General features: G+C 37.7%; 1 protein-coding gene across 4 annotated transcripts in view; it reads right to left on the reverse strand.

Moving 5' to 3' along the window:
* The window catches only part of DST (dystonin), a 408501-nt gene extending 396415 nt beyond the window's left edge, over positions 1-12086 (reverse strand). For 3 of the 4 annotated variants that reach the window (XM_004673588.2, XM_012720777.1, XM_012720771.1), the window contains exons 1-2: positions 11876-12086; positions 11238-11272 (exon numbers count right to left, since the gene is read on the reverse strand). In XM_004673588.2, the coding sequence (XP_004673645.1) occupies positions 11238-11272; positions 11876-12056 (216 nt within the window). In that variant the 5' untranslated portion in view covers positions 12057-12086. Of the gene's footprint in view, positions 1-11210; positions 11273-11875 lie in introns of all 4 variants that reach the window. The other variant, XM_012720765.1, reaches the window with a different exon arrangement.
* Positions 12087-12120: the final 34 nt, after the last annotated feature.

Consider the following 12120-nt stretch of genomic DNA (forward strand, 5'->3'; position numbering starts at 1 on the left):
AAAAAAAAAAAAGAGCAGATGATAGCAGGATAATGTAGTAAACCAAAAATGGCTGTTCAATAAGGATAGGCCACTAGGCAAAAAAATAGAAAAGCAGTCAATAACACTGATACTAACTTGTGTCTTGTTGCAGATCTGGTTATGAGCAAAGTTAAGGGTAATACTCAATGTTTCTACATACAATTGTTTAAGTCTACAGTGAGCAGAAAAGCAAGTGGAATTAAGTCAGAATGTGCTAACAGCTAAAACCTAGGGAATATTTAGGACAAGAAGATGAAAATAAAGAAGAGGGCCCTCCCTGGTGGCACAAACTATTAAAGCACAGGCTACCGAGCTGGCTGCAGCGGCTTCAGTGCCAGTTCAATCCCAGCCAGGAAGCTGGCCCACATGGCACAGCAGACCTCTCCTGTCTTGCCTGCTGGTCCATCAGCAGTATACTTTGTCAGTCTGCCTATTCTGTTTCCCCCTCCATCTCTGGCCTGTACCCCAGTTCTGAATGCATAAATAAATAAACCTTTAAGAAAAGAAAGAAGAAACGTAATAAAAGCTAATGATGAGGTACAGAGACAGGTGTATAGGCAAGAGAGATATTTCAGTATTCAAGATCTGAAAGTTTGAACAGTTCTAAGTTTTGAAATATGCACTGCATGGATGAAGGGATGGGGGATGCTTAAAAAACTATGGATAAATATTTTTATAATCTAAATTGTCAAAATTTATGACATAAAGTTGTATATTCTTTTACTTTTTCAATGCCAGGCATTTTACAATTGTAACACCTCTTCCATGCATTAGCCAGTGATTTGAGTTTTTTTCTTGCTCAGAATAACTAGATATTTATAAATGATCTTTTCAAGGAATTAACTTTGGCTTTGTTAGTCTTCTCTACTGCATGTATTTCTTTGTTTTTCCAATGTGTGCTTTTATCTTTATTATTTCCTTCTTTCTTCTTGCTTTGTTACCTTTGCCTTTATTATCCTCTAGTTTCTTAAAGCTAAAACCTTGTTAGGTTATAGTCTTTTCTTCTATTCCAATATTGGCAGTTGTCTAATATTTTTTATCATGAGCACTGCTTTGGCTGCATTCCACAAATTTGAGAAACTGTTTTCATCATCATTCAGTTTAAAATATTTTCTATTATCTTAATGGGTTCTTTTTAATGCATTGATTATTTAGAAGAAGGTTATTTAATTTCCAAATATTTGAGGTTATCCTGAAAGTAAAAATGCTATTGATTCCTAACTTGACTCTGTTATGAGAGAATGTATCTACAGTATTTCAACCTTTTGAAATTCAAATTTATTGTGACTTATTCTATGGTCCAGAATATAGTCTGTCTTTGTGAATGAGTCATAAAAGTAGGGATCTATAAATATCAATTAGGTCAAGATAGTTGATACAGTTGTTAAGATCACCTATATCTTTACTGATTTTTTTCTTATCAATTTCTATCAGTTACTGAGAGTAGTATGCTAAAATCATCCACTATGATTACAAAATTATCTATTTCTCCCTCTTACTTTTACAACTTTGATTTTTTCTGTTTGCCCTATTTTTTAATTCTTTTAGTCCTACCTTCTCTGGATCATTTTGTTTTTATAATTCAATTTGGCTTTATGGGCCATGAATCAGTTTTCATCAATTGCTCTATGGATTAAAAAATGCATCCTTTTTATTGTACCTGAACTCAATATCCTATTTCATATAAAATATAGCAATCTAACTATCATGTAGTTACAAGAAATCAAATATCTATATATATTAAATGCCCCACAAAACTGCTTTAAATATTTATATATAACTAAGAGGAATAAAATAATATTTTATATATACCTTGATATTGGCATTTCTAATGCTCTTTATTCAAATTTATGACCACATTAATCAAAACCAGTTGAACAAAGATCATCAAAGCACATAGTCTAGACCTTGTCTGGCATAATCACATAAGTCACATAATTAAAGTTGTTCCCTATTTTTTTTCCCTAAGAGCATAGCAATTAAAGCAATACCACTTGGCACTAACTATAAGCAAAACATAAATTCAGGCAATGGAAATGAGTGACAAAACTAAAAATTATCTTGTAAATTTGTCACAAGATAATTCAGAATGAACTTACATTGATTTTTAATTATAAATCAAAATAAATTAAATATTGAAAATTATGTTCAAAACTCTGATATGAAAGTAGGAAAATCTCAATAATGGATAAAAATGGCAGAGGATAGTCTCAGCTCATTTTTAAAAGTACCTAAATCTATGTATTTTCAAAGTAAACACAAAATATTAACTAAAGAATAATGTTATGTCTAAAAAAAAAATGAAAAGCCTCTGTCTCTTTCCCTTAAGATAAAAGAGATAAACGAATATGTGAAAAATTTATAGAACCATTGTAATTAAGAATTAAACTGACTTATAGAAAACATACAATACTCATTCATTCAGCAAATTACTTAAAGGCTTCATTCTGTATCAGACACTGAGTTATGAAGTAGGGATTCAGACTACCTTCAAGATAATCATAATCCTGCTGAGGAGACAACAAAAGCCTCAGTTATCATTATTAAAGTGCTAAGAAATTTCCCTGGAGATGATAGCCAATAAAACTGGATTTTATAACTGGGCTATGTATTTTTTGTGTTTGTTTTTTGTTTTGTTTTGTTTTGGTAGGAAGTTGGGCAGAGGCAGAGAAAAAAAGGTCCATTTGGAAAGTTACAGAAAAAAACAAAAGGATAGATGAACTGTAACTGGGTTATCAGCATCCCTTTGAAGTTATATTAAGGTTAACTTTGTTACCATGAAGAAAGTGGGAAGTCACTGAAGGATTTTATTTGAGGAAGGAATATGGCTTACCAGCCCTCTCCCTTAACTATTTCAAACTACAGAAGATAGGAAAATAAGTTTATATCCCAAGCTTTCCTTGCAGAAAGAGATGGCCTTGTGACAGTTCTACCAGTGATGTGGGAAAAGAAATCTAATGGGAAATGCTCTAGCCAAGATTTGATATCCTATGCCTACCTTTCTCTAATTGATTGGCCCCTTTCCCTTCTTCCTTTCTTGATTTTGGGCAGCCATCCTGAAAACCCTGAGGGAAAGGCCAGGAATATCTCAAATACATTAGTAATGACCCAAGTAGATTTCTAAAATTCTTGCTATGAGAGAATATAAATCCCTTATTAATAAGCCATTTTAGGGTTACTTGAAGCTGATTGTCTCCCTCCTAATAGTTCTAAAAATTATTTTGTATTTAAGAATGATATTCATTAAGCTGGTGTATAAGGATTGGGTATAGGGAGACATGCAGAATTTTTCAGAAGTTTTGTGTAGGTTGTGAACCAAAGAAACTATAGTGAGAATAGTAAAGAAGGAAGACTCCAGAAAAGAAGACAAAATAAGAACTATCTTTCTAATTTGAGCAACTGCAAGAATTAGGGGTAAAGGTAGTACCATTCTCCAAAATAAGGGCAGGTAGGGTGAGGGGTTGATGAGTTCTGTGTTCAGTGTAAGATACCTATGGTGCATTCATATGAAAATGAAGGAAAAGCAATTGATTTTCTGTAGCAGGAAGTCAAGAGTAAAGTCTGCATTTGAGATACAGATCTCAAAGGAACCATTACATAGGAGTAATCAAAACAAGGAAGGATGGCAAGATCCTACATGTAAAGTTTAAATAGGATGAGCAAAAATGAGGCCCCAAAATGTATTAAGACTAGATTAGTGGTTGTCAAGGGTTTGAGAGTGGAGGTGGGAAGGGAATGAGGAATGATGGCTAACAGGTATGGAGTTTCTTGTGAAGATAATGAAAATGCCCTAAAATGAATGGTGGCTGCACAATCTTGTGAATACACTGAAAACCAGTAAATTGTTTTCAACTTTAAATGGGTAACTCGCCTAGTCTGTAGACTATCTCAGTAAAGTTTTTAAAAAGCAGAAGGCATGGAATGAGAAGTGGAGTGAGGAGAGAGAGCATGAGGGGAGAGAGCACAATGGACTATGAAGGACACAGGTGGCTTGATGGTGGATGTGCTACCCTTGAGGGGGGTGATCCTATACTGTCAAAACACCAACAAGAATGTCAAACAATGGAATTACATAAAATATTTTTAAATGTTTTTAAAACATTTTAAAAATAATATTAGAGCAATTAAAAAAATTAGGCCCTAAACATGGATCAACATAATAGCAGGATGTAGGATCCAGTTAAAGAACAGAAAGTGTCATAGCTAGAAAATTGGGGTGGGACCAGAAGTGGAGAAGTTTAAGAGTATGTCCAAAAGTCTGGAAGAGTTTCAAGAAAGATTCAGTGACCAATAATATTAAATACAAGATAGGTCAATTAGGTTTAAAACTGAAATATTTTATTTAACTAATTGAAAAAGATTGGTGAGATAAGTATGAGTTTTAAGTAGTGGTAGCAGATGCCTCTCATGAGGCTAAATGAGAGATCAGGAGCAGTAGGTGACAACAAACTTTTTCAGGAAACTCTTCTCACCAGAGAAGAGCAGGGCTATCGGCTTTGTATTGCTGTTTGTAAAAGAAAACATGAATGATGATTACATAGAAAGAAAGGGAGCCAGCAGAGAGGGAGCAATAAAAGTCAAAAGAGGAGTAGAAGACATATGGAAAAACATTCCTAATAGAAGGGAAAAAAGAAATTCATAACATCAGCATAAACGGAAAACAGATGGATTTTCCATTAGACTGGAAAGGATGTTTTATGTTGCTCCTTGTTAGTGAGGACAAGAAACTGAAGGTTCTGTTACTTGATGGCACGGATGGTCTCCGAGTTAGGCAACATAAGTTACTGGTTGAGGGAAAAGAAGTGGGTCTGAGAATTTTAGGAGGATGTAAACATTTAATAGGGAGAGAAATCTTCAAGGAAGAATTGTAAAAACAGGTAATAAATTTTTTCAAATACCTTTTAAAACTGTAATGTGGAACTGCTTTGCATGCAATAAATTACCTGAAAATTTATTTATACCTGCATTAGGATTTGTAAAGACCATACCAAACACATGAGCAGACTGTCAGAAATCCCTGGACATACGGTATCTGCAGTCAAAATAAAACCCAAAGACGCTTGAGCACTGGGCCTCACAAACATAGCATTCTGTAAAGAACAGCTTCAGGGAGGCCAGAGAGAGGACAACAACCAGAATTTTCCCAGGACCTCAGAAGCAGAGGCCACAACTCTTCTTCTTTCCCTCAGAATAAAAAAAAGGGGGAATTGGGCTGTTTTGCTGTGATGATAGAAAATAAATCAAAAGAGGATTATTTTTGCTTCCCTTCAGAGCACGTATAGCTAGTGGCCTCCTAAGGTGTTCAAATAAAATAATATTATGTCAAAGGCCTTTATTGCTTGTCAAATAATATACAAAAATTATTTTTATTGCATCTAGCAACTACTTATATTTCTATCATCCTTTATGCAATCTAAAAACCTTCATGTTAATCAAACCGGTAAACTCTGATCTCTGAAAATAGGCACAGGCCTCCTAAATCTTTACCTATTTTCTATTTTTTTAAAAGATTTCTTTTATTTATTTATGCATACAAGAGCTGGGGTGTAGGCCAGAGGCGCAGGGGATGAGACAATTCACCAGAGACAAAGTGGGAAGCAGAACAGGCAGATCTACTGAAACACACTGCTGAGGGGAGCAGCAAGGTGGATCAGGAGGGGTCTGCTGTGCCATGGGGGTCAGCTCCCTAGCTGGGATCAAAGTTTGCTGCAGTGGCTGCCCATATCTTCAGGGAGCTGAGACTTAACCCCTGGTCTATTTTCATGCCATTCTGCCAGTCAAATGGAGAGGGCTTGAGGGAGTCCTACTCATTCCTCCTCTGTCTAGACACATATTATACAAACTACATGTTTTAGCAGAAAGACCACCTCCTCTCGAAGGCTTTTCAAATCACTCCAGCAAGAAGCAGTCATTTCATCGGACCATTCTTTTCTTTGCATAATTTGCTACTTAGTATTTATATTAATTATATATTTTTTTTTTATTTTTTTTTTTAGTTTTTTTAGATTTATTTATTTGTGCATATAGAACTGGGGTACAGGCCAGAGGCTCAGGGGCGGTGAGAAGCTTCACCAGAGACAGAGTGGGGAGCAGAACAGGCAGATCTACAAGTACACTGCTGAGGGAAGCAGCGGGCGGGTCAGGAGAGGTCTGGCTCGCCATGTGGTCTCCTCCGGGCAGGCGGGAATCGAACTCATGCGGAAGTGGCTTCAGATTCTCAGTGCTGTGCTTTAACCCGCTGCGCCACCAGGGAGGGCTTATATTAATTATATTTTTAATCTTACCTATCTTAAGCTCCTAGAAGTAGGAATCAAGTTTTAAATCATTCTTTATTTAGCACAGTGCTTTTCACATGGCAGAAACATGGCTTGGAATTTCTGGAAGGGGCTCCAGAGATCATCGTCATATAACCAGTGAAAATACCACATCTAAGTCAGAGACACTAAGAGACTCAAACAAGTCACGCAGTCACTAATAGCAAAGCTGGAACCTCAAATCAAGATTCTGAATTCCTCTTCCTGTACTTCTTTAATTAAACCAGTATTTATTGCTATCAGCCTGCTTCTATTTTGTAATCCAAACCTCAAAGACTCATTTTTGAGCAATAATGTTAGACAAGAGATTGAAATCCCCTGGTAAAGCCCTTCCTTTAACTTGAATCTAAATTGCATTTAGATGGCTTGGCTGCAAAGGGGGAAAAGTAGGGGTTTTTTTTTGACTTTTTGTATTTTTTTCTCTCTGTATTCATCAATTTGTTTTGGTGCAATAAAGCTAATGTAAAGAGAAATTAATTGGTAATGGTGTCTCTGGCAAAAAAAACTTATAAAATAAGTTAAATTTGTTCTTTTACAAATGTATTGGCTGCACTTGCACACTGTGGCCCCTGATGCTCTTACCATACTTATGATTCATCATTAGAAACAGCATAGCAGCTCAGTTTCCATAACAGAAGACACTGATGTTGGGAATGTCCTAGAAGTAATTGTCAAGGGCAGGGGCTACCTCCAAGACCCTTTGTTAGCCTAAATATCTAACATCATACCTCATCAGAATGAAATCTAAATTTTATTTTGAAATAATTGAGTGAAGCTAAATGAATACCATATCATGTGTACAGTACAACTTATGACTAATTTAATTAGTGTAAATTAATTTAGACCTAGAACTTAACTCTAGACATTAATTTCTAAAGATAACCTAATAGAGGTTGGAAAAGATGGCTAAATAATAAACTGTCATTTTTTTCTAATCTGCTGAATCGGGTAATTCTTAGTGATAGGGCTGTTTTGCTGACCTTTCACCCCTGGCTTGGTACAGATGCCTCTGGGATCATATTGAAGCCAAGAGAGTTGGTAGGAATGACCCTTTAATCTAGCAGGCCTTAGGTAATCATTAGGAAAACCTAGAGGGTTTGCCTGTTTGGCTGGTAAGAAATATCCACTAAAAGATATCCCATTCCTTAGTTCTCTCTCATGGAGAATTTTGGGCATGTTATTCTCTGAGTTGTAGTGACATGGTTAAACTGCAGAGGACAGACAGAGATGGCCCCTGTCTTACTCAGTCCTTATCTTGTTATGTGACTCTTCAGGAACTGCTTAACTTGAGTTAACTCTTTTGGTTCCTTTACCTGAAATGGGAAGTAAAGATATTTATTCAAATCCTGATAGACATAAATAGATTCTTCCCCTACATCAAACAAGGCTTTCCTTATTCAGAGTTGATGAATAGGGATCATTTACCACTCTGGATATCCTCAAAGGACATAATAATTGTCTTTATTCTATTAAAGTGCTCCCTAGACTCTCTTTTGGAATGTAATGGCACCTCAATTACCCGTATCACTTTCTGAAATTTCTTTAAAATCCGGTTGTAACTGCCTGATTTTCACCACAGGAATCTAGGATTACAGTTTACCATTGTTTAAAAAGTCACAGCATACAGAACTGGGGTACAGGCCCGAGGTGCAGGGGCGGTGAGAGGATTCACCAGAGTGACAGCAATAAACATAAATCCTCACATAAAATATCCTTTTTAGTTGTCCACAATGAACACTTGGTTTCTGCACTCCATCCTACTTCACTCACTGTGAAATCACTTTTCATTAGCTGTTTATGAACAAAAAAAGAAAAAAGAATACTATACAATTTCTTCATATAATTACCCCCAAAACACCTATTTATCACTATTTAATTGGGCCTTTTTAATCTGGTAATGATTTGAGGTAATAATGTTCAGCCCTTACTGGATGAATAAATAACTTTATATTCTCAAATGCCATTACTAAAATTTAAAGGGTTATTCAAAAAACTAGTAAAAATGAGTCTACAAGCATGTGAAGATAAAAAGGTTGTTGGTGGCTATGGTTACAAAACATAAGCATCTACATCCCTTTTTTCTAGCTTCCTGAGGAACAAAATGAGATGAAGAAATGTGTTTATTAGACACTTTGAAAAAGCTGTCCCTCCTCAGATGACCTAGCCTCCTTTCCCGCTATTGAACTTCCCCCAAGTAAACTGGATCCTGGAGCCTTGGTCTCATCCTACCCCTAGGGAGTATTGCTTTGACTACCTGAGAAGGAACATCCTGACTTTTCCTACCCAAGTGAATTCCTTTCAGGGTGTGTGGGTAGCAGAAACACCATCCTCTGCCAACTAAAGCAGCAAAGTGCTAACTGAACTTCTTCATGTGTTCGAGGGCTTTCCCAAAGCTTCAAAATGAGTCAGCAGATCCTAAATTCATTTTCCTCATTTGACCACTGTGGAAATGCTGAAAGTGAATTATATACTTACTTGGATAAGGAACAGAAGGCATGAAGTTCTTAGTGAATATGATTATGACTTGCCAAAAAAGCAAATCATTTTCTTTGATAATTACTTTGTAGTAGTTACTGCTAAAAAGCAACCAGAATTTCCACTATACCACTCAACTTTTTTAATATCTTAAAATGCAGAGGTATTTTGCAAGGAGAAAATCCTAAGGAATGGCACTTTAATAGAAAACAAAATCTCTGTTTTCCTTAAGGGAAAATGTTTTATTTGTGGTTAGTATAAAACTGTGATGAAATATGACATTCCTATGCAACTGTCTCAGGATTTTCATTTATAAAATAACATTATATGAATAGTTTACCAAAGGAACTTGATACTAAAAGGAACATAGGCAGTCAACCAGCACAATTACAATTATTACAATTAACTTTCTGAAAAAAAAAATTCTGATCAAGTACTTTGTTACAAATAGTCGGTTACATTTTAAATACAAGCTTCAAGCAATTTTTAAAAGCCTAGAAGGAGCTGAGATCCAGCAAATGTTGAATTCAAAGTCTTGAGAACAAGCATTTTTGGTTTGTGCCCAATTCTGAATTCTATTTGCCCAGTCACAGGAACTGACACACACCAAAGGAATCTCATTTATTCAACAAGTACTCATTAAGAACCCAGGATATACTAGCCATGAAGATACACTCCTAGACAAGAGGGGCATGGCTCATAACCTTAGGGAGCCCACCATCTAGCAGACAAAGAAAATATGAAAAAGGATATCAAACTTGTGAAGTGAGTTAAGGCATTAAACAACTGCTCCCAGCTTTCCTAACTAAATACAAGCTCAAGACAAATGCTTAACTGAGAAATAATAACACAGAATTCCATCTCATTTTTTCTGTTTATGGTTTAGCTAAAATGGCTGATAACTAACATGTATAATAGCATTTTTATTCTGATTCAGCCATTTATGTGTATGGAACACAGGCAAACTCTTGGAAGCAAATTTCTAAGTTTGATGTTCGTACCTTGAGCATTATCTTTTTGTCGACACAGCTAAATGGGCTAGTCCATTAACCAGATATTCAAAAGTGTTCATTCATAACACACAGTTTATGTTGTTTCCCATAAACTTGAAAAATTTAGTGAAAAATAAAATTTGCAAACAGTTCTTTTATTTTTATACATTTTAATTTAATTTTTCAAATGTAATGATAGTTACCAGGTACGGAACATATATTATGAAATAAGTAGTTTTTTTTTTTTTACACAAATGCTTGTAAACCCGGTCTTCCCCTAAAGCCCTGAAAGGTATGACTGGGCCTATATTACAGATCGGCAAACTCAGGGTTGAGTAGTTAAGAGGTTTCCCAGCACCACATCCCTGGTTAAAGACAGGAATGAAACCTCTGATCATCTGACTGGTTAATTTATTCTTTCAAAACCTTAATTTTCCCATGGAGTTGTCACCCCCCCCCCCAGGGTTACAGAATTCTTCATTGTGCAACATTATGATACTGTGTTAATGTAGTTAAGATTTTCAAGCAGCCAGAATCCAATAAAGCATCAATGGTGTAATAAAACAACTGATGAACTCATGAAATGAAATGTAAATAACTTCTCAGGTAAAAGACAAATACATGGAAGGTATCTAACTGAACTCTTTGCTAAGATGAGCAAACTGCCAGAGCACTGATACCAGTAACCTCCCAGCGTGGCTATGTTAAAAGCTCCCAAAAAGAGGGAAGATGATCTCACACTAAGTGGGGGTTGGCCTACAAACTCATTGAAAATGCTGGCTCAGGAAGAGCTTGTGGATTTGGTTTTGTTCTTTCTATCTTTGGTGAAGCTGACCTCACAGCAACTTCCCCTAATCACTGCACCCAGGTCATCTGTGAAGGAGGGATGGCCCATACACTGACAGATCAAGCCAGATCACTATCAGGATTACTTTTCAAAAAATCACCATAGGGCCCCCCAAAAAACACGGAGAGTTTATAAGTGACTCAGAATGTGAACTTCAGGGTCTAAAATGAAATGCATATGCAGCAAATCGCTCTGTACTACCTTCCCAAAACCTCTTCTCTGTCGTTGGGTACCCAAGTGAACAACCACAATCAGCTGACGGTTCCGGAAAAGCTTCCACCAGCAAATTACAGACTGTAAGTGAAGCAAAGATCCACCCTGAGGCTAAGTTTTCTAAGGTCGATAGTGCTTGTAGGAGCTGTCTTTCCCTCTCTTATACAGCAACCTCACTACACTAGAGAAGTGCTAAAACGTTGGCTGGGCATTAATGTTGGGGAATCGCTTAGAAAGAAACATGTCACTTTTGGCTTGAGGACAGCATGCTCGCCTTTCAATGCCCGACTGGTTTCTTAACACGCATATGATTAATATGGGTACTCAGGAAAGAGAACTTCTTCTGACCTTGAGCGTGCGGGCTAAATAAATTACCTCAGAACGAAAGTGGTGAGATCTCATAACAGCATCTGAGGGGAAAAAAAAAAAAAGATAAACAATGAGACTTCATTTAATTCCTTGCTCTTTCCCTGTTCAGTTACTAGAAATTTACCTGAGGGACACGGGTCGGGAAGGCACACTGAGACACCTGGAATTCCATGGGGACATGCTGTAGGGTGGGGAGGTTACTAGGCCGTCAGTCTCTACGTGTTATTCTCCTCGAGAAGTTTCCGGGAAAGTTCTGGGGGAGTTGGGGAGCCCCAAACTCTCCATGCCTTACTTTCTCCCCTTAAGCTCCAACGATGGGTGGGTGGAGCGAAGCAGCAGCAGCCTCAGACTCAGAGCTTCAATTACCCTCCGGGCTTCAGCAAACTGACACTAAGAATCTTGCCTTCGAACCTCCCTTCCCAGCTCTGCATCACGGTGGTTATCTGAACCCCAGAGATAGGAACGAGGGGATAATGGGCGGAAAGGGGGCAAGGGACGTTAAATACCTAAATGTACTCCGCTTGGGGAGTGGGCAATGCTGGGGCTAGGGGAGGCAGCGCAGAAGCGAGCGAGCCGCGCTTCAGTCCCGGTATCCGCTTAATCGTTCCTCCTGGCCCGAAGAAATCCGTCGCCGCGTGTCTTACCTCGGCTCCTTGAACGGCCCGAAAAGACCGATTTCATGGGATGCCTCCCTTTCTGGAGCTTGCGGTGCCAGCAGCAGAAGAAGACGATGGTGGCGATGGTGCCCAGCAGAAGCAACAAGAGGAATAGGGCACATTGGATGCTGTAGGGTCGCAGCAAGACCAGGAAAGCCGCGGCGATCATGGTGCGAGCGAGGCGTGGGCTGCTAGGCGGCGGGGCTGGAGGGCGGCGGCACAGGCACCCGCGC

The sequence above is a fragment of the Condylura cristata genome, unplaced genomic scaffold (genome assembly GCF_000260355.1).
Source record: "Condylura cristata isolate star-nosed mole 26May11 unplaced genomic scaffold, ConCri1.0 scaffold00001, whole genome shotgun sequence".
Lineage (NCBI taxonomy): Eukaryota > Metazoa > Chordata > Mammalia > Eulipotyphla > Talpidae > Condylura > Condylura cristata.